This window comes from Ceratotherium simum, chromosome 17 (assembly GCF_057802395.1).
Source record: "Ceratotherium simum simum isolate JZ-2026a chromosome 17, ASM5780239v1, whole genome shotgun sequence".
Classification (NCBI taxonomy): Eukaryota; Metazoa; Chordata; class Mammalia; order Perissodactyla; family Rhinocerotidae; genus Ceratotherium; species Ceratotherium simum.
Genome location: NC_141916.1, coordinates 14,224,935 through 14,248,674, shown reverse-complemented (window position 1 = coordinate 14,248,674; position 23,740 = coordinate 14,224,935). Strand labels below are relative to the sequence as shown.

The following is a 23,740-nucleotide window of genomic DNA, read 5'->3' as shown; positions in this document are numbered from 1 at the left end:
TAGGTAAACTTACTCAAAGGTAAAGAAAAATCTCTTTATAACTTTTTTATCCAGAGCAGACCAAAAGTTCAAGAAAATTATCCTTTTAAGAGAGAGAAAGCCAAATTCTAATTTTACACCAGTTTACTTTTGATATTGAAACTCATTCATTTAATTGAATTCATTTTAATCTTAGTCAACTTGGCCATGCACAAAACTCGTCAAGGTTTTACTTCCACAAACCTTCTGTCACTTACTTTTACATTCAGAAGTTGCCCGATGCCTTCTTTCCTTTACCCTTTCTTAGTACTTTAGGAAAAATTTATCTTTTTTAAACAAAACAAACAAAAATACCTCTATTATTTATATCTTCTTTACTGAAAACATATATTTTACTTTCCTTGTATTCAGACTTTCTAGAAATATATGAGTTTTTTCACAGAAAAGTCCCCAGCATGGCACAAAACATGTTTATTAATAAACTGAAGTGTCTTTTAGTTTCTCTGAGATAAGAAACCAAAGATAGACAAATCTATACCCAGTAAAAAATATTAAAATTTTTAATATTTTATCTTATGTGGAAATGACCTAGGTACTCAATTAATTTTATCATTTACTTTAACTTATCAAAACTCTAAAGTTTTAAGTTACCAAAAAGATTTTGGAAGCTGGTTTTCAAGTATACAGACCATGAAACCTAATTATTGCACCCAAAAACTCCTACCTATTACCATCTATCTAAATCATTTGTTCCCAATAATTAGGTTTTGATTATTCACAAAAAATTCAGGTGACATTAAGTCAGTTAGTCATAATCTTAAGTTGTTTTAAGTACATACGCCATAGTGCATCTATTTAGTTTACTTGTTCCCAATAACTATATTTAGATTACCTACAAAACTCTCATGAGACATCAGAAAAAATCAGCTATTATTCTAAGTTATTATTTTTGCTGAAAAATTTTGTAACAGAGATAATATGTTTGTATCATACCCAATGTTGATAACTCTGAAAACATGTTTATTTTAACCACGTTAACAAACTTAAACAAGCTTTCATTTACCAAAGATCATTTTAGATCATGTTAACTTGAAGGACGTCTAGGTTAGTTTCTGTTACATTTATAAATAATTAATATAAGTGCTTACTTTAAGCCAATTAAGCAGAGCTCTTAATTTGGGCCATACCATCTGGAGATAAAATATTATATCTAACATATATAGAGAGACACATATACACATGAAGACTCCACAGTTATTGTTTTAAAACTTCAGAACAATGTACCACACCTGTAAAAGTCTACACAAAGTATTTAACAAAGACCCTCTTTCTAAGTGTACAATTTAACCTTAGACCAATTTACTTTGTGGGGGGAGCCTTTATTCTCTTTTTAGCACTTGATGTTATCCTTTAGTTTTTATCTCCTATGGTGAGGGCTCAGACAACCTTATTGCTTTCCCTTTAGTATGTTTAATTAACATTATCTGAAGGGCAGATTTATCCCCATAATATAATCAGGCAAAAGAGAGGAAATCATTTCACATAACGCTGATTTAAATATGCCAGATTTTTCAAAATTTTATCAACTCTTATACCTCTAATCATAGCTTTCATTAAGACTCTATCAATAAGTTTTGGTGTTATAATACTGTATAAGAGAACCATTCGCAGCCAGACATAGCATCCATTTCCAAAAACATTCAGGCAAAGTTGACATAGCCTCTTTGTACCATATTAGTTTAAAGACTTGAATCTTTATAATCTTATTAACCTTAGCAGAATACCTGTTGCACAAGTGATTGATGGTCAGATTTCTTGTTGTGATTTCTGCCTTCTCACTTTTTAAAATTATTTTCAAACTGGGATGAGTAGCCCAGGAGTATTTGAGGTCCTTTAATGTTAGACTCCAGTAGGAGTCCCTTTAGTCCATCCAACCTTAGGCAATGTTTTATTAAAATCTTTGTTTTAACCTCATTCATATCTATTTCATTCATCCCATTTTTATTTTTAATAACCAGACGAAGATTTCCAACCTGCTTGGGTGAGTCCTGTGACTCTTCTCCTTCTGATTCCTCTTTGTTTTTTCCTCTTTAAATATTTGTTTTATCTACCTTCATGTCTTATTTACTTTATTTTTATTACATTTTTTAAAATAAACCCTTTGAAAAATTTCTAACTTGTTCAGAAGAATCCCTTTATTTTTTTTCTCAGCTTATTTTTATTCTTTTGTTAACTTAACATTTTCATTAGCGTCTGTAAGCCCATGAAAAGAAGCTGAGACTCCAAGTTTGATTAAGTTCTTAAGACTAATCATTGTATTTCCTTTTAATTTGGTCTTTTCATAAATACCAATAAAACAGCTGTTTATGATGAGAGCTCTCTAAAAATTTCCCAAGGTAGAACTTTTTCCAACTTAAGGATCCATTGTCTGGTCATTTTCTCTCCAGAGTCTGAAGAATATTGTGGCCAGGTGATGTTACAAAAGAATATCATCTTCTTCTTAGACATTGGCTCATAACTGTAATCAGACCATCTACTCAGAATCAGCCCCAATGGCTCCACTTAGGCACAGAAGGTGTATTCCCCATTCTGATACACAGAGATGGACAGATATAGATTCAGACACAGAAAAGCCAGACACCAGTGAACCAGTTACAGATTTTAGGTAAAAGTCCTCCAATTATTCCCATTCTGGCAGGGTGCCTTATTAACTGAATGGTCCTACCTCTCAAAGAGGGAGGACCCCAGATGGAGAAGAAGGGAGTTCTCAGTGGTGGACCCCAAGGGGACTTACCCTACTCCAGATTGAACCCATTGACTCACCAGAGACAATTATTTCTCTTTTCTACCACAGACAGCATTTAGAGGCAGCCGGCACTGGTAGGGGAAATCAAAATGGATAAATCCCAAGGTGAAAGGGGCCTCCACAGCTGCTAAGGACTTAGCCAAGAAATTACCCGTCCAAGGTCAGCTAGCCATGACCAGAACTTAATCATCCCTTCATGGCCACCAATTTGATACCGAGCAAGGGCTCCATCTGCTTGCTGCAAGACAAAAGGCCAAGCAGATGGTGGTAAACAAAGATAAGTGATAAGCTAGCATATCAGAAGATGGTGGACTATCATCCTGGAAAAAAACCCATCTTAAAGGGAATTGATTTGGAAATGTAAGGCCAAGAGGGCTGAGGAGGGAGCTCACAAATGTCAGGTAATGGATGACCTCAGAACATTGGGTGCCTCTCTGTAGTGGATCTGCTGAATGTAACATTCCTGAGGAATCTACAAAAACCTCAGTTACTTCCTTATCTGGGACAGAAGGAACAGTTGGGGCAGAAAACATAAATTTTCTGCTAATAAGTTATTCTTCCTGCCGGTTACAGATCATCTTGCCTTGTGCAGTTCTAAGTGTTTTTCCAATGCATATTGTGAGAATAAAATGGGAAGGGGAGCATGTGGCCTTGGGGGTTGAAGTTCTAATAGCCCTCTGCGTAGGGGGTGACTCTTTCATGTTGTTTCATGAGCCACATGTGCAAATTTGGGGAGGTTCTATGTGTTGCATGAGGTGGATCTTTAGTCTCTGATGTGTGAAGCTTACAGTTGGTCATTTTAGCTTCTCAATGCTCCTACATAATGCTTAGTCAGGGGGAGGGCTGTCAGCAAGCTCCTTTCCTGTTGTACTGCAAGGCAAGCTCAGAAACGTTGGTTACTTTGTTTCTCACAATAATTTTGTGACTACAGGCACAGTTTCATCCTAATCCAGGAAAACTTGAACTCCTTCATTCTCAGTTTCAATCCTACTCCTCAATTCTCATTCTCCAAGGCAATTGGAATTACCTGAATTGCCTTTAGAGGAAAATAAGAAGGATACATGTGGAGGAACACTCTTTACCACTTTTTTCCTCTTTTTAGCATCTCATCTCAACCCCAAATTAACTCCTTCTACCCTCTATTTAAATTCAGCAGCCAGCAAGACTCAACCTGCTTTTCTGTTTTGTGCTAGCAGCTCATTTGATCTTTTGGAGTTTTCAGTCATAAAGAGCTGCTGTAGAATAGTACACTGTCTTACTTGCTGTCTTTGCTAACCATATTTGGTTTAAAGTTCTGCTGTCAAATATATATGGGATCACACAATACTGTAATTATGGGAAATTACAAATTTACAAGTTCTTAAAGCATGGCTCCTACATCAGTCAGGGTTCATTTGAAAGTAGAATTTATGTAAGTACTCTGGAAATAAAGGGGGTAATGGAGGATTTACAGCTTTTAAAAATAATGGGAGAGATGGGGGAGCAAAAGTTTGAATGACACATAGAATATTGAGGTAACTAATACCAAAGATCTCAGGTTGAAGCCCTGTAGAGAATGGCTCAAGAAAGCTTGGGAAATGGCAGTGACTCTCAGTTATTTCTGGGACAGCATCTATCAATAGTCTTAGCAGTAACGTGGGTAGTTCTCACTTACTGAGAATCCACTATGGATATTGACTCTGCTCGCCGTTCTAACTACAAATACCTCTGCAGAGTAATAGCCTCTGCTTCTCTTCCAACTTCCGAATTTTGCATAAATTCCTCTCATTGAAAAGCTACAAATTAGAACTATACAGAGAAGGGGACTCTGGGAAATGGCATCCAACTTTGCCATTGCACTTAGAGAACTAAGAAAGTCATATGTGATGCTGAGTTGGCAACTGGCAATTAAATGCAGATACTTTGAAAATAAGCAAACACATGGTCTCAGATATTGTAAATCACTGCTTCTATCACTGGCTCTGCCCAAAGAGTGCTGTCAGTATTGGGGGTAAGTTAGGGTAGATGAGATTCATTTTACACCTTCTTGTTTAACTTACTCCCAATAAACAGGACACTGTTTGAAGAGTCTGACAGTATGCATACTTAAATCCACATAACACATTCATTCCACTTCAGACATCTTTGGCACTATGGTTGAAGATTATGTTCTACAGTGCGACTATATGGGTTTTTGATGGCGTAAAGAATGAGGAAAAAGAATAATAAAAGTAGGGCAATAAATTATATTACTACTAAAGTAATTCAATTTTCCCCTGAGTCTTGCAGGTTTACATATTTAGCTCTAGAATTATGTCCCAGGGAGAAGAAGACCTCTGCTACAAGGTTTTCTAGGATAAATTCTTTACACTCAACAAATTGACAACACTTGCAAGAAAATTATGCTTGTTCATTTGTTGATTAATTAGATAATTCATTCATTCATGCAATTTTCTTTCATTTTTTTTTTTAACCTGTGCAGATTGTGCTAAGTGGTTTTGTCTTTTTAAAACAAGTATCAGGGTGATTTTTCAAAACCAGGATTTAGTATAAAAAATTAGGACAAACGTACATCTAAGAGTCAAACTGCCAAAGATTATTGAACATATATTTGTTCTTTGTTCTTTCCTTATGTAGATTTGATAATGCTCACAAAAGAGAAATGTAGAACCAATTGATGGAAATAGAGTTCATTCTCTGAGCACTGACAGATGACCCACAGCTACAAGTTGTGCTTTTTCTGTTTCTATTTTTCAACTACACATTGAACCTGCTGGAGAACCTTATCAATATTTTCCACACTCTGCTGGATCCTTGCCTCAAGACTCTAATTTATTTCTTCCTCCAAAATATCTCCATCTTAGAAATTTCATTTAGAATCCTCTGCATTCCACAATTCTTGACAAGCATTCTCACTGGTGACTAAACAATCTCCTACAGTGGTTATTCAGCTCATTTATTTTTTTTTCTTTTCTTAGCAGTTACAGAGTTGTATCTTCTGGCCGTCAAGTCTTGTGATGGCTCTGTTGCTATCTGCAAACCCCTGCATTACCCAATCATTACGAACAGCAAAGTGTGCTACCAGCTTGTACTCAGCTCTTGGGTAACTAGATTTCTAATCATCTTTCCCCCATTGGTCATGGGACTTAAGCTGGATTTCTGTGCTTGCAATGTAATCGATCACTTTATGTGTGAAACGTTTCATATCCTGCAGCTCTCCTGCACAGGTGCACATGTCCTAGAATAGATGTTTTTTGTTTTAGCTGTGGTGACACTTGTGGTCGCATTGGTACTAGTGATTCTCTCTTACACTTGCATCATTAAGACCATTCTGAAATTCACTTCTGCACAGCAGAGGACCAAAGCTTTTTCCACCTGGACTTCCCACTTGATTGTTGTCTCTGTGAATTCTGGTAGCTCTATCTTCATGTATATTAAACCATCTGCAAAAGAAAGAGTGACTGTCTCCAAAGGTGTAGCTTTACTGTAGACCTCAATTGCCCCTTTACTAAACCCCTTCATTTACATCCTAAGAAACCAGCAGGCAAAAGAAGTCTTCTGGGATACGTCACAAAAGATGTGTTTTTCAAAAAACAATTGTAAGAAGTGCTACAAATGACAACTTACCATAAAAACTGAAAAAAACATGTTTCATGCATTTCTTCTGATCATGTTTTTCTATCTAATTCGTTATCTCATACAGGAGATTCTGAGATATTAGTAAAGTCTGAAATCAATTAAGCAGATTCTCCACCATTAAAAATAGACTAGAATAGAACATATCAGAGTTCAGGAAAATTAGCCAAATCATATATTAGTTTCACACAATGTATGATTCTATTATAAATAATGTGTATTTATATATGTATATAGTTTATTATATGGTGAATAAGGATCAAATAAGTTTGAAATCACAGCTTCTATGAGAATTTAATTCAGATATTATATTTTCAATAAAATTGGAACTCTCCATAGGGGTATACAAATAAATATCTTGGTCAATGACCCCTGTGAAAAACAGGACAAGGGGACACCCAAAGGAAAAAAAGTATTTGCTATTCTCTGTAAAAACAAGCTAATTATCCTGAGTTCTTATGAGTGTTTGATAATAATAATGAAAGATGAAAATGTTGATAGGTAAATTGAAATCATAGAAAGAATGTGTCACCGTCTCTTTGGATTATAATAAATTTCAAAACTTAATAGTCATTGTGAATTTAGAAATATCATTGTACATAATTCAATCATGAATATAACCCTGTTTTGAACAATATAAAAATAAGTATATATCCTATAGTTCCACCGAAGTGTTTTATTATGATAAAAAGAACCTCAGACTTACAGTCACGTATTAGGTTAAAGTCCTGCTTCTGCCTGAATCAAGGGATGATGGAAGGATTTAATTACTAATATTCAATTTCCATATATCTAGTAAGCAGAATTACCTAGTCTGTTCTCTGTTCACATGGACTATTGATTACATAATCATTAAATCTCTCCAAGATTTTGAGATTTCCGATGGTAAAACTTTTTTTTTTTTTTAGAAACAGAAAAAGCACAACTTGTAGCTGTGGGTCATCTGTCAGTGCTCAGTGCTCTATCTTTATGTTTAGCTTATGGTAGCGACTCAATTAATACTTCTCAAGAGTACATGAAACATTCACCTAAATAAACCAAATTCTGGTCCAAAAAACAAAACGAACAAATTTAAAGACTAGAAGTCATAGAATATGAATTCTCAGCCTAAAAAGGAACTAAACTAAAAATAAATAATAGAAATATATCTAGAAAATCTACTAATATTTGGGAAATAAGAAATATAGTTCTAAATTATCCATGGGAAAACAGAAATTCTCAAGGGAAGATTATCTTGCTAAATGAACTAAATGAAAATAAAAACACAACATATCAAAACCCGGGGGGATACAGCTAGCACAGTGCTTAAAGAGAAATATCAGCATTAAATGCATACTTAGGGGAACAATTAAAATCATACTCTATGTGTATGTGTTTGTGTGTCTGTGTGTATACACAAAAGTAAACGCATACAACTGAAATGAAACACTGTTTCCACCTTAGAAAATTTAGGAAGGAAGTGCAAATTAAAAATAAAGCAAGCGGAGAGGAATACATAATAAATAATACAGAAGAATTCAATGGACAGAAAACAGAAAAACAATAGAGAAGTGAAACCAAAACATAGTTTTTAAAAAAAGATTAGTTAAACTGAAAAATATCCAGCAAGGCTAAGCAAGACACAAGCTACTAATACATATAATGAAGGAGAAGGCATGACTATAATCCCATAGACATTAAGAGAAATGAGAGAAAATTGCAAACACTATGCTCATAAATTTGATAACTTAAATGAAATGAAACAATTATTAAAAAATACAAACTACCAAAGTTCACGGAAGAAGGCATGAATATCTCTATATCTATCAAATAATTTAAATTTGCAGTTAAAACCCTTTCAAAAATAAAACTCCAGGCTCAGGTGATTTCGCTGGTGTATTCTACCAAAGTTTTTTTTCTTAAATGTCCTTTTTATCTCCACTCCCCCAAGCCCCAGTGCATGGTTGTATATCCTAGTTGTAAGTCTTTCTAGTTGTTCTATGGGAGCCACTACCAGAGCATGGTAACTGACAGACCGGTGATGTGGTTCCGTGACTGGGAAATGAACTCAGGCCACCGAACTGCTGAGAGTGCTGAACTTTAACCACTAGGCCCCCAAGGCTGGCTACTACCAAACTTTTAAGGAACAAATTATATTAAATCTGTCCTACTCTTTCAGAAATCAGAAGAGCTGAGAAAATTTACCAACTATTTTTATGAAAGTAACATTAGCCTAGTTTGAAACTATAAAAAGTAAATTACAAGAAAAGGAAATTTCAGCCCAATATCTCTCTTGAACATAGATGCAAAAATTCTTAACAAAATTTTACTAGCCATTCAAATACAGTAATACATAAAAAGGATAAGACATCACAATCCAGTTTGGTGCTGTGTATCTCTCCCTAGCACCAGATATATAAATATGAATTAACCAAAGCCTATTGCCTCAATATTGGGTAGCTTTTTAATGGAAACAGACATATGTACAAAAAATTGCAATAGAGGAAGGTAAGAATACAAAGTTTTAGGAGAGCAGAGAAGAGAGAGCACCTACTCTTGGCTTTGCAAACAGGGAAGATTTCAAAGATTACATGAAATTTAGAAGAAACCTTAAGGAAAAGTACGTGTGTGCGTGCGTGTGTGTGTGTGTGTGTGTTTGTGTGTGAGTAAGAAAATGCCTAGCAGTTACAAGAAATGGTGAACAATTTGATGAGGTCATAGCAAAGGTCACACAGGGCCTAGATTTTATAAAAGGTTGTATACACTTAGTTAATTTTTTCAGAGTAATGAAAAGGAGAAATATGGGTCTAAAACAATTTTCGGCATTAATGGAATTGTTCTATAATCTGTGTTGTCCAATGTTTTAGCCACTAGCCACATTTGACTACTGAGTACTGGAAATGTAATTAATGTAACTGAGGAATTTGTATCTTATTTAATTAATTAATATTTTTAATTTAAATAATCACGTGCAACTTACACTGTGAAACTTACAGTCTAGCAAAGATGACACCTGGTTAGCAGTTAAAACATATATACTACTGCAAAGATGAAGCACAGGGCATTTGGAAACATATAAGAGTTTGAGAAAATCAAAGAATCAGAGAAGACTGCCAAAAAGACACTAAAATTAAAGTGGAATTGCTGAATTAGCAGAAGTGAATTGAGGTGCCAAAGAAATGACTTCCAGGAGGTAAAAGAACATATATACGTGTGAATGTCGTGAAGAAGAGAAAGTGTCAGGTATTAAGACAAATAAACAAACAAAACCCACAGATACCCTGGAATGGAAACAGTGAAGATGGATGGTATGAAATGAGTCAGAAACGGTAGGAGGCGGTCAAACCATACAGGGCCTTGGCCCGGTTAAATTAGATATTTTATGTTGAGGGCACTAAGAAACTTCTGTTTTTTCCTGAAATATGAGAAGTATAAGTTTCTCAGGCTGAGGTTATATTTCAATGGACTCAATTCCATCCCCAGCTGAAAGATTACAGGTGGATCTTGTTAATGAGAACTCTGGCTGGAAGCATGACTAAGAGGGGATAACATGACACTGGTGCTCTTAGTAACTTACTATCCAAACTCTTAGATTGTCTCTCACCTAATGATGTTGGGGAAGCAGGTTATCTGTTAAAAAAGCAACAAAAATAGATCCATATCTCAGATAAGAATAAATTCTGGATGGATGAAAGATGTAAATGTAAAAAGCAAAGCCATAGAAGTATTAAATCTAAGCAAACGTTTATATAATTTTGAAGTATGAGTAGAAGGATGTCCTAAGAAGAATAGGTGACCAAGAATTCATGATGGACTATGCAGTCTTTTCGAGTTGAACCACACCATAAAAAAGTTTAAGAGATAAAGATAGGATCTGAAAACACATGTTGCAACAGATAAGACATACCAAGGGTTTATACCCATAATACAAAAGTATCTACTACTGATAAATAAAATCACATAAACACAATGAAAATTGAACACAGGTTGTGAATAGGCAACTCATAGATGAGAAATAGAAATATTAAAATGTTCATTCTCTCTATTAAGTGGAGAATATGAAATTTAAAAGAATATATAATATTTATACACTAATCCCTTACTGTATCCTAACTACTCTGCTAAGCACTTTTACACATTATTTCATTTGACGTTTACAATATCCTATGAGTTAGGACTATTAGTCTTCTCATTGCATGAGTAGAGAAACTGATGCTCAGAAAGACTAAATACATTTTGCAAGTTTACAATGATATTGGATCTCTTTAACCTCAAAACCCAGGCACAGTGATTCAGTCTTTATGATACTGTTTATATCATTAAATGAATTGTGGCAAAATTTTTGCCTCTCTGTTTGCAAAATTTGTAAATGATTTATCATATCTATTGTTGGTTACGATGTAAGGAAAAGAACTTGTCTGTATGAGGGAAGTTCTGAAGTATCAAAATTTAGTGCTCACTTATATGTTATACCAATACTTGTATACATGCAAATGAATACATAAAAATTGACATAGCATTGTTACTGATGATGTGAAATTGGTAGCAACCTAATTCTCTAAATTTTAATCAACAATGAAATTATTAAATTATATGCAAGTCTCCTCTGGTATTCTGGAAAACTGTTATAGAAGGACAAGTTCTGTCTAGATAATTCGACAGGAATGATATCCATTACATAATGTTAACTGAAAAAAATGACAATTGCAGAATGTTTTGTGTAGTAAAGTTGTAAAAAGAAAAAATCTCTCTGAGTGTGTGAATGTCATTGTGTTTGTGAGTGAATATATAGAAAAAATACCTGGTAGAACATACTGTAAGTGTTTACTACTGGTTAATTTGAAGATTTGAGGATAAATGGAGGATCAGTTGGAAACATAAGGGCCGTTCCATATGTCACTATATACTATTGATTTGATAACTTTATTCTCTGACGCTTGATTCTCATAATATTAAGCATATATTACTCTTAAAACGGAAAAATAAAAAACTAAAGTTTAAACTACTCTTCTGACCTTTAAAGATATTAAAATGCTTTTTTTTATTCATTAGTTCTGCTTTGTGCTGGTGGAGATGTACAAATGAATAAAACATGGGTACTACCTCAATGAAGGGTCCACTGTTGTGCAGCCGAGCCCTGTATTTAACCAACTGCAAAGGAACTGAGATTATTATCTCCTGAGTGTAGACTGAGTGCCATGTGCATATTAGGAAAATTAAGTTGAGCCAAAGGGAGACCAGGTTGATGGTATAAGGTGGTTGGTACACTCCTGCTTTTATCTGACTATCTTGCATAGGTTTTCAGAAAAGTATATGTCATGACATCACTATAGCTCTTGAGCTTCTCTCTCCTTGCACCCTCCCTTTCTTCGTTCTGGTCTTTTGGGGATTTACGCGCTGACCAGAAAAGGTAAAATTGATTTATCTTTGTGTAGCAGTCAATCTTCATCTTATCCAGGCAACTCTGAAATGTTTTACTTTCCAGTCATTCAGCAGGATTCCCTGGAAATTTACTTAAAGAACTCTCAGGATTTCAATAGCAGCTTCTTGAGGTTCAGGTCAGAACAACACATATGTTTATATGGAAAGATAAAAGGGATCCAGAAAAACTGATTTTACTTTGAGCAGAAGCTGTAGAAAACTTGCATGCGATCAATCCTGTACTTTTTCTATGTGAGAGGCTTTTATGTAATAGACAGAGGCAGGGTGAACTAAATGACAGAAAATCTCCTGAAGTATATTATGAATGCATTACATCTCATATTTTAAGTAAGTTAAGAAAAATCTGGGATTATATTTCTGACTGGAATCATTGGACATATCAGAAAGTATGTTCACTATTTGTCAATAAATGCAGTTTCATCTTTCTCCCATCCAAAAGTTTATTTTTTGGGAATAAATTGCAGGGATCCTCACATTATTATTTTAACATATTTACTATTATTAATTTTACATTTTAATATTTCAGTCATTATTCAAAGCACAGTAACAGTCTCTGCCTTTTGTTCTGCCAATGTTGCTGATATGTTAATGACAAAACGTGTATATTCCTAAAGGAAGAGAATGCTGATTGTCAGAAAATATAAGAGGAAAAAAGGCACAATACCAGCTTTGGTACTTATCACTGCTGACTCATCCAGTTCAGGCTGTAGAAAGAGAATAATACAACAGATATTATTGAGAACCTATATCATAGATAAAATGCTGGCTGCTAAAAATAAAGAGAGGACAAGGCAGATAAAAATCATATAGACTACGATTTAGCAATTTGTGGTTTCTACAAAGTAAATCTTAAAAAGAATTTTATTTATTCTAATTATTTCTAGAAAGAAGGCAATGAGATATTTTGGCATCAAAACAGTCCCTTATGTGGTCCTTCTTATCCTCAGGCAAGTTTAAGAGTAAAAGGAAAAAGTGAATATAGTAAAAAGGAAAAAAAAGTCAATTGTTAATTTAACTAAGGAACATAAAAATGATACAAACAGATCAGTATGTTGTAGAACTGTGTCATTGATATAGCTCTATCTATGTGAGCATTAATCAATATCTCTGGCTTCTGTTTTCTTTCTCATTAGTAAGAACTTTCCTCTTGTTTACGACCAAGGCAATTCTAGTCCTATGTTTCTGTGATTGCAAATACATTTATTTCTGTTGGTCATATTTAAAAGAATATATATTAAGAATAAAAATAATCATAGCTATCATTAAGTTCATGAATTGTGATTGAGTCATCAATTTCCACCAAAGCCTTGTAAGACAATAAAGTCTGCAAATGACATCAGAGTTAAAATTCAAAATTAGATATTTCTGTCCTAAAAGCACACAATCTTCAAAACTGGAAAGCGATATCTTCATGTCCAAACTAATGAATAAATATTGTTGTAGAAACATATAATTAAAAGGTATGTTGCACATATAGAAAATGTGGTACTTGTAGAGGTTTTATGTAAAGTCTCTGATGAGAGGACTTTTAACATAGACCTGTGAATACATGTTTCCTTTTCAATGAAGGATATGTGAATTTTTTCTGCTTTAATAGGAGTGAGCGGATATTGCAAAAATGCTACAGCAAAGAAAGTCTTCATTTCATTGGAGCTATTAATACTAATAATTAAATCTTTGATTCATATATAATTCATTATTCTTTCTTTTTGTTTTGTTTTTCACCAATAGATTTTGATTAAAGAAAAATATCAGTATGAGAGATCACACAATGATTACAGAGTTCATATTCTTGGGCTATCAGACAGCTCAGAGCTTCAGATTGTAATTTTTATCTTTTTATTTATAACTTATGTATTAAGTGTCACTGCAAACCTAACCATCATCATCCTCACCTTGACAGATTGTTGTCTAAAGACTCCTATGTATTAATTACTCCAGAATTCTATCCCCAGATTTTTGTGGGCAATCATTACTAGAGTCAAGACCATTTCCTATAACAATTGTTTAGCTCAGTTACTTTTCTTCATCTCCATGGGTGTGTCTGAATTTTTTCTTCTAACCACCATGTCCTATGACCATTATGTTGCCATCTGAAAGCCTCTCCATTACATCACCATCAGGAACAAGAAAATCTGCATGCTGCTGTCTTCAGTTCATGGCCAGGAGGTTTTCTTACTTTTTTTCTCACCACTCAAGCTTATCTTCCAGTTAGATTTCTGTGCTTCCAACGTAATTGATCACTTATCTTGTGACTGTTTCCCCATTTTACAACTCTCATGCTCAGATACATGGCTTTTAGAGATGATTGGCTTTCACTTTGCTTTCATGACTCTGCTGTTCACACTGGCATTAGTCATTCTGTGCTACATGTGCATTGTTAGTACTGTTTTGAGAATCCCGTCTGCCAGTCAGAGAAAAAAGGCTTTCTCCGCTTGCTCCTCTCACATAATTGTCATTTCCATCTCCTATGAAAGCTGTATATTCATGTATGTCAAGCCTTCAGCAAAAGAAAGAGCATCATTGACCAAAGGAGCAGCTATTCTCAACACTTCAATTGTCCCCATGTTGAACACTTTTATTTACACCCTGAGGAATCAGCAAGTAAAACAAGCTTTCAAAAACTTGGTTCATAAAGTAGTTTCCTAGAAACAAATGAAAGTATGTATAACATGAATGAATGTCATTGTGAAGATGCAATAAAAAACAATAAATTTTAACTTCTACCGTATCCTCCTATATCCATCTCACAGATACCTGCAACGCTGAGCTCATTTGCTCAGCTTTCTTTTTAATCTAAAAGTGACTATGTTGTGTCTTCCTTTCAAACTATCTACAGGTTCCATGTAATCATTGATTTACAATCGTAAATAGAAAACCAATGGCTATGGAACATAAATAATTTTGCTGATTTTTCTAAGTAATAAAATACTTTATATAGTAATGGCTGAAGGAGTGTACTCTTGTTTTTATCAACTTAGTCTTAAATATTTTCTCCTGTTAGCTAATATAACACTTTCTTCTTTAAAGTTGACATATGAAATAAATCAAATATCTATAACAACCATATTTTTTTGTGCACTATCTGCAGTATCTGTTCATTTCTTCCCATTCATCTGATGGACTTGGATATTTATTTTCCTACTTACAAAAAATTTAAAGTTCATAATATCCTATATTTCTTAGTTATACTGAAGGCATGTGTTATATTTTATTTTATATACTCTCCTTGTTTATCTGTGTGATTTACAAAAATATGTAAAAGAAGAATATTTAGGCAGCTACCATTACTCTTATGCCTCCTGGAAGTTTGATAGGAATTTCAAAAGTAATAATATTTCTTCTATAGAGAACATTTATTCTGTGCCATATGCTGAACTACATATGTTTTATACCAGCTCTTATTTGATCTTCACAGCTATATAGAAAATTAGACATGATTATCTCTTTTTAATAAATGTGTAAATTGATGCTCAGAAAAGTTGAGTAATTTGCCTGAGGTCTTGAGCTATAATAGCCAAGGGAAAAAAGGAGCTATGATAGCCTGAGGGAAAAAATGAAACAAAATAAAGAAACCAAAAACCTGTGTTTGCTCTATTTTATACATATTTGAAACTCTCTAAGGACCTGCAAATTTTGCATAGTTTTTACTAAGGACTTACACAAATTTATTGCTTTTCTTCACTCAGATTATCCCATTTGGGCGTGATTATATTATTATGGTCTCATTAGGAAAGGTACTAACTCCTAATATTATACTTAGCATATAAATTACAACATTATTCAATGAAAACAAGAAATTCTTCAACTGCCATTCCTGGTGAGCAAGAGTGAGCAGGAGAAAAAAGTATAAAGTATTGGCAGAATTATGGTACCAAAAAGGCTTATTGGAAGGCAGATTAAACATAATGGAGTTAATGAATGTACTTAGCACAATTTGGTAGATTACCAGTTTAAAAATGGCATGGAATATTGGGTAGAGATCTGCATCAGGAATTAAGATTTTTGGTTGCTAATCTCTTTCTGAAAAATAATGTTAAGGGAAACAAACTGCATGCTTAGTTTTCTTGTTTGAGTTTTGTTACTTTTTTCTGTCTCATTGGACACTGTCTCCCAAGCTTCCTTTTCCAATTTCAATACTAATGAGTACTAGGTTTTATATTCCTTAGTGTTTTGTGCACATTCCTATTCTGGTAATTTCGATTCACTGAATTAGTCCCCGTGAGCCAGCGGCAGAGAGAATAGACAAAAAATTAACTGGCTTGTGCTACATAAAAGCTTTGTGGAAACCATATCAGAGAGTTTTAAAACAACTTCTGATTTTTTTTCTCTTTTATGTATTTGCTCCTTTCTCACTCTCTGTAGTTAAAGAAATATATCCCTTCTGGAGAAAATTTTAAGACAAAAACATTGACGATAGAAAGCAAATTTATTCAATGAGAGAAAATGTTTTCAGAAATGCTGGTTTCCCTGGGTTACAAAAATGTCAGTTGCAAAAATTTTTTATAGTCCGTCTATTCTGAGTGTTAGTGAGGCTGCGTGAAAATCAGAGATAAGTCGGACGTACAGAAGACGATGTAAGTCTCTCAAGTCTTATCATTGATTCATTACTTATCAGCTCAACTTTAAATCAAATTAAATGGATATATTGGAGTTACATTTTGCAACTGGATACATCAAGAAGTGTAAGAAGAGGTTAGTATATTTTGTTTTATTATATCATTTTATTCATTCTCTGTTAAAGGCAGGAAATTACTATCCTTGTCTCTGTGTGTTTCTAATTGAATATAGGCTAAGTGCTACTTTGTTTAAGAGAATAGATTTTGGGCCGGCCCCGTGGCTTAGCGGTTAAGTGCTCGCGCTCTGCTACTAGCGGCCCAGGTTCGGATCCCGGGCGTGCACCAATACACCGCTTCTCCAGCCATGCTGAGGCTGCATCCCACATACAGCAACTAGAAGGATGTGCAACTATGACATACAACTATCTACTTGGGCTTTGGGGGAAAAAAAAGGAGGATTGGCAATGGATGTTAGCTCAGAGCTGGTCTTCCTCAGCAAAAAGAGGAGGATTAGCATGGATGTTAGCTCAGGGCTGATCTTCCTCACAAAAAAAAAAAAAAAGAGAGAGAATAGATTTTAATTTCCAGTAGTCTGAGATTATATTTTCCATTTGCTATCTATATGAACATACCTAAGTACGTAACCTCTCTGAGCCTAGTTCTTTTTTTGGGAATAACGATAAAAGTTTTGTAGGTGTGTTATGAGGGCTAAATGAGATAAAATATAAAAGTCAGTAGTATTTCACTGGAATAAGTAATGTCTTTGCTAAATCACAATTACCATAAATATCCTTCCCAAAGTTAATTCCAATTGACAGAAAAGTAAAGTAAATAAAACAAATATTCTTAAAGAATATTAAGTGACACTTGATTTACAGAGTACTTTCATTTATATTATTTCAATTAATTCTCAAAAACACCCTTGAAATTTCAACTCCGTTTTAAACTGACAAAACTGAAGCTTAAAGAAATTAAGTAACTCATCCAAAGTCACAAATCCATTAAGTGGCCCATTTGTATTTTAATTCATATTTCCCTAACTGTAAAGCCCATATACTTTCTGTGATAATAACTTATTCTAGAATGTCCTAAATAAGAAATTAATAGTGCTTTGATACCATAATCTTGTTAATTTTTTACTTTTCCTTCCCTGTTTAAGTTGTAGGGGGCTTGCTAATGAACTGAAAGTGTGAGGTTATGAGTTGATATTCACCATAAACCCCTACACATATGAGTGTTAACTATTTTTGAAGTTATTATTAAATGTGGCTTGATGATTTCTCTTTTCCCTTGATTTGATTCTATGAACAGTGGTATGAATGCTGAGAGCTGAATCTGTCCATCATTATTGAAATGAAGAAATATAAATTATTCAGATTTCTCTAGGGAAACAGTCATCTAAAATAACTGTGAGGGAAAAAAGTAAAAAGCATCTAATAAAACAATCCTTCCAACCACTCGGTGGGGTCTCATGAAGAGTCTTGCTTCATTCAGGTCGAGAGAAATTCTTAAAAGACCACTGTGTCAGATCCCAAAGCCCAGAATGATTGAGCAGTGTCCAAAATAAATTTAGAGTAATTATGAAGCCTAACTAGATGTTACCCACAGCATTGAATTCAGCAATTTTCTATTTCTCTACTGTATTAAACTAAACCCTGAACAACTCTTTAAACTCACTTAAAGTGGAAAGAAGCAGAGTTATATGATTAATAAAGCGAGTTATTTTGGAGATAGGGTTTGTGAAGTTTGTCTAATGAGGTTTACCTGAAGAAGAGAGAATTTAGTAAACCTAGAAAAAGTTGAAGCTAGTAGACTTTCTACATTATTGCAGTACTAAGGGATGTTTCCACACAGTGCAACATAAACCGTTATTAAAAACAAAAACAGCGACAACAAAACACACCAGAAATAAAATGGAACCAGTCTAAGGCTCTTCTCTCAGTCTTTCAAAGGAACATCCCTTGGTCTTTCAAACTGAGTGTAGCCTTTAATAAAGAGTCCCTTTCTCACCTTGGGCGTTAAAGAAATCGTCCATATCTAGTTTATCTAAAGGGTCATTGTTAATATTAACTTAATGGCAGGGATTTTGGAAGGGCAAGATATAAGGGTGTTTTCAGAATGACCATTTGAAGATGCTTTGTAACCATCTTATTTAACAAACACGAAATATTATTGTTAATTTTCATTTTGAATAGGTCAAAGAGTCTGTCTCAGGTATTTTTAGAAGGCAAGTAAGAATTGATTTTAATGAAATGAGTGGAAGGAAATATCAGGCTTAATAACCTAAACCATATTCTTCCAGGGGGAAATATGGATCAGCATTCAGAAATAAAAAGCTGAAAAGATGAGTTAAACGCTTGGAGATAGCCTTTGTACTCTACATGAACGCATCCTTGGGATGGCAAAAAGTTCTAGGAATCATACACATCTTGCTAAACATTGAAGTTTATTTCTCTCAAAAGATAGACGAATGAATGAGTGAATGCAGATAATGTTTATCAGGCTTACTTGATGTTGGTAAATGAATACCATTGAATCCATTTTTACCTAAAAAGTATAGTATCCCACTTCCAATTCTGTGGTTTTGGATCTACTCTTGCTAGAGTTTCTTTAAGCCTGTTTTCTCTGGTCCCAGAAGACTGGCTATGTAAATTCATTTTCAGGGATACTGACATGAACCCTCTCAATATCTGTTAATAGCTTTCTTCACAGCTCTTCATACATTCCTTCACAGGCTTAATCAGTAGCCAAAATGTGTGAGTCATGATATTATTATTTGGAGAAGTGTTAAAATTAACAGGAAACTTAAGGGGAAAAACAAATATGCAAAGAAGTTGACATAAGGTTAAAAATACAGTGCAATGACACATTATTCACTTTGGAATTGTAATTATATATATATATATATATATTTAAAAAGCTAGGTCTCTGGTGCCAGTAAGTTATTGCAGAAATTTCAATCTTGAGATTGAAACCAAATCTTGTCTGTTTGTTGAGAATGCATTTTGTGACTTCATGGTGTTGTGAAAAACTAGTACTTTCAACGAAAAGCAAACCCTGACGAAGGAAGAGTGATAATTCTGAGCAGGAGTAAAGTTAATTAAGAGGATGAAGTGTAAAGAAATTTAAGGAAAGTAATTTTGAAATAATGTTTTATGAAATTTTCTTTTAAATTATATATTAAAAAATTTGGCTCCTTTTACATGTCCTTTGTTATAAATTAACTTAATACAGGAAATTTAGGCCAGGTAGATAAGTGCATCTTGAAAGTAGGTAAAATAAGAAAGTACATCTTGTAAAACAAAGACACAACGTAGATAATATACCAACTAGAATTTGGCATAAAATAGAGATCTGCACATGATAGTAGTGTGTGATTCAACGACAAACAACATTAATTAATTAATTAGACAAGTATTTATTTTAAACCTACTATGACTATAGCAGGCACTGGATTATGTTGCAGTAGCTTTGAAGGTAAGACTCTGTCCTAACGTCCAGAAATGCACTGAGTAGTGGAGGAATTCACACGAGATTTCAGTGCTGGATGTGTGGTGGGTTGGGAAGAATGAGTACAAGATTCTTATGGCCCTCGTACAATGAGTATTAAACCTAATGCTGTAGGAATGAAAAAAGAGGTGATTTGGGGTTTCATTTAAATCTGCTACTCACATTGCCAGTTACATACATATATTTTGTTTAATGCAAGCTTCACATTCATTCTCAGAAAGGTTACCTTTACTAACGAGGGGCAGAGAAATGAAGTGGCCATTGGTAGCAATGTTGACATGCTGAAAATACCTAACACGCCTCAAACGTGCTGATCAAATGCAAGCTGAAGATGAGAGAGGTAGATTGTGTGTGGGGGCGGGATGGGGGTGGTGATGGGGTGCAGAAGGCAGATACACCACGGTGGGAGAAGTCACCATGTGCACAAAGCGGAAGAACAAGGCTAAGATTCACTTGCCTAGAATGCCTGACAGGTGTGGCACAACCAGGTGATTCTACCTCATTTTTGTTGTTATTGTTCCTAGGTGATTCTCTGGGTGCTAAATTTATTTGTTACTATTTATCTTAGACATAGCTTTTTACACAAGACACCTTCTTAGTCCCAAGGTTTTCAGCTCAGTAGTTAGGGAACATTTTCTCCCTTGAATAAACCTTATAAGGCTTTTATTAAATGCTAAGCATCTTTATAAATGCATCACATATATTAACTCACTTAATGCTCTCAATAACCTTATGACACAGGCTTAAATAACTGCATATTTATAGATGACGCACAGAGGGACTAACTGAATTTCAGACCTAGTAAGTGGCTTGGATTCAAACCTAGATATCTTCACTCTTCCTTATGGAAATATCTATGGTAATATCATTTAAGTCTTATTAAAAAAAAAGAAAAATTAAAACCATTTTAAAAGTATATACAAATAAAGAAATTAAACTATTAACCTCAGCTTTCTTGGAGAGCACTTATCTAACTCTGAGGGAATTTTTTCAATATAATAATAATAGTCATTTTAAATAGAAAGGGAAATAAGTTGTATAGGAATAAAAGTCATAAAAATGACACATGAGTAGGCTGAAATGTCATAAAATATTGCCAGGGATTCAGATGTAATCAACGTAAATTTTAAACCCTTCCAGCTTAAATTATTTACCACCCCTGTCTCTCCTCTATCTCTACATCTGAGGTTGCCCATGGCAATGACTTTAGCATTTCTGACTTCCAACGAGGTAGTAGTGGGAGTTGGAAAAGCTGAGTGTCAGAAAAGTTGATAGATGGCTGGAGACAAAACAGCCACTTAAAAAAATAGTAAAGTATCTTTCCCATTTTTGAGGATTCTTTGTGTAATTAAACTTTTAGCTTACATAGACTGGGAAAGTTGTATAGGGATTGGAGCAATAGCAAAAATGTGGTTCTTATTGGGTAGGAACCTTGTGGGCACGTCTCTGAAAGTTCACAGGTGGTATTTGGAGTCAGAAAAGTCTGGGAACAAATGCCTGCCCAACCACTGCAAGCTTTGTCATACTCACTTTTTTTAAGTCTGCCTCAACTAAAAAGTTTTCGCTTGTAAAAGAAAGGAAATTAATAGATCACTGTTATTATCAATTTGCTTTAAATTTCCCCTGAAGGTGGAGCCAAATCCAGCTCCACACTTGGATATGTGGTAAGACACTCTACATATTTGTTCGCTGTGTTTTCTTCCACAGGTCTGGCAGGAGAAAAACAAATAATAACTGAAGAATGAAAAACCAGACAGAAATAACAGAGTTTATCCTCCTGGGACTGTCAGATGACCCAAAGCTTCAGGTGGTGATCTTTGTCTTTCTGCTCATCACCTACATGCTCAACATCACTGGAAACCTGACCATTATCACTCTCACCCTGCTGGATTCCCACCTTCAGATCCCCATGTATTTCTTCCTCAGAAATTTCTCCTTATTAGAAGTTTCATTCACAACTGTCTGTATACCCAAGTTCCTGGGTACCATTATTTCAGGAGATAAAACCATTTCCTTTAATGATTGCATTGCTCAGTTATTTTTTTTCATTCTCTTGGCAGTCACTGAATTTTATCTTCTGGCTGCCATGTCCTATGACCGTTATATTGCCATCTGCAAACCTCTGCATTACATGACCATCATGAATCAGAGAGTCTGCACACTCCTTGTCTTCTCTTCATATCTAGTTTCATTCTTAATCATATTCCCTACACTCATGTTGCTCTTAAACCTTGATTACTGTAGGTCTAATATTATTGACCATTTTACCTGTGATTATTTTCCCCTGCTGCAACTTTCTTGTTCAGACACAAAATTCCTAGAGATAATGGGGTTTTCCTATGCTGTCTTGACTCTAATGTTCACTTTGGTATTAGTAATTCTATCTTACATATATATCATCAGAACCATTTTAAGAATTCCTTCTACTAGTCAGAGGACAAAGGCCTTTTCCACGTGTTCATCTCATATGATTGTCATGTCCATTTCTTATGGCAGCTGCATTTTTATGTATATTAAACCCTCAGCAAAAGACAGAACATCTTTAAGCAAGAGTGTTGCTGTGCTAAACACCTCAGTAGCCCCCATGTTGAACCCCTTTATTTACAGCCTAAGGAATCAGCAAGTCAAGCGAGCCTTCATGGACATGGCAAGGAAGACTATTTTTCACAGGCAAGTGAAATGATGTAGTGTAATGAATTAGGGACATATTGCAGGGAAATTTAAATAATATAAACATGAAATTTCACTCGCTTCTTCAAATCACAATGGCCTCCCTGTCATCCTTGTTCATTCTCTTTCTTTTTTTCTAACAGTTTAAAATCACATTTGTTTAATATATTTCTCATTCAATTTAATAACTTTTCTTATGTCTTTCTGACTCCCATTCTTCTGAACACTTTGTTAGTTGCAACTTCTTAAACAATAATTATTTTAAAAAGTAAAATTGTATTTTGAGTTTTGTTTAGAAAAAGAAATCATCACCGGGCATAGAGGAGACAGTGTATAAATGTTGGTGTGATATTTTACTTACTCGACATAGAAAATATAATTTTGTGATTTGCATTTATATTTGACAGAAATTCCTTTCACCATTTGCAGTTTCTCTGGGAAAAAAAATAAACGCCCTATAATTTATTGAAAAATGTAAATGCTTCATTTAAAAACCAAGAAACATTACCTATTGCCCACTTTAATAGGATATGTCCATATAATTTATCTGTTGATAAAAACGCATAGACCTTTAACAATATGTACTTTTGTAGATATGGTGCTAAATAGATCTCCATATTTCCGAAATCTCATAACAACTCAATAGATATAGGGAGATACATACATACATACAAACCACAGAAATCTGTGAAGAAATAGTCAGTTTAGATACATAGTGTAAGTTCACTTTCTCTCATTCCGTAGAAGGAAAGCTCTGTTTTCTGACTGTATATAATCTGTATATATTTATATATATAGCTCCTTCTCAAGTTTTGGGCTAGTTTGAAACAAGGCGTGTATCCAAATTATTTTAAACCTAAAGAAAATCACTTAATCACTTTTGTAGAATATAAAAGGTTCATAACAAAGTAAATCTTTCCATTTTATATAAGATTAGGATTTCATCTGTTAAAATACTCTTCCACTCATTCTACTTAAGGCATTAGTAAGTGCCTAAAATATTCTGAAAAGATGTATGTGCATGTGTGTGTGTGTGTGTAAAGCTGAAATAAGAATTACTGATACTAAAAAGTATTCTAAATTATATAAAACACTTTTTAGTAATAAAAAATATATTATAATCTTAATTAGTGGTGCAATTTTCCTAACGAAGATTATGCGATATATTCAATTGAGGGAT

At 34.2% G+C, this 23,740-nt stretch overlaps 1 protein-coding gene and 2 pseudogenes across 1 annotated transcript; all 3 read left to right on the top strand.

The window, feature by feature from the left end:
- The first annotated feature begins 5,426 nt into the window (after positions 1–5,426).
- On the top strand, positions 5,427–6,383 carry LOC101395592 (olfactory receptor 6C6-like; annotated as a pseudogene).
- Positions 6,384–13,577: 7,194 nt separating this feature from the next.
- Positions 13,578–16,344, top strand: LOC101395848 (olfactory receptor 6C3-like; annotated as a pseudogene).
- A 5,287-nt stretch (positions 16,345–21,631) lies between these two features.
- LOC101405161 (olfactory receptor 6C1-like) lies at positions 21,632–22,573 on the top strand. The gene has a single exon (XM_014786778.2). It carries the CDS (start codon positions 21,632–21,634, stop codon positions 22,571–22,573), a length of 942 nt encoding a protein of 313 aa, XP_014642264.2.
- Positions 22,574–23,740: the final 1,167 nt, after the last annotated feature.

Coding starts and splice junctions, on each gene's coding strand:
- LOC101405161 (XM_014786778.2), top strand. CDS start 21,632: ATGAAAAACCAGACAGAAATAACAGAGTTTATCCTCCTGGGACTGTCA.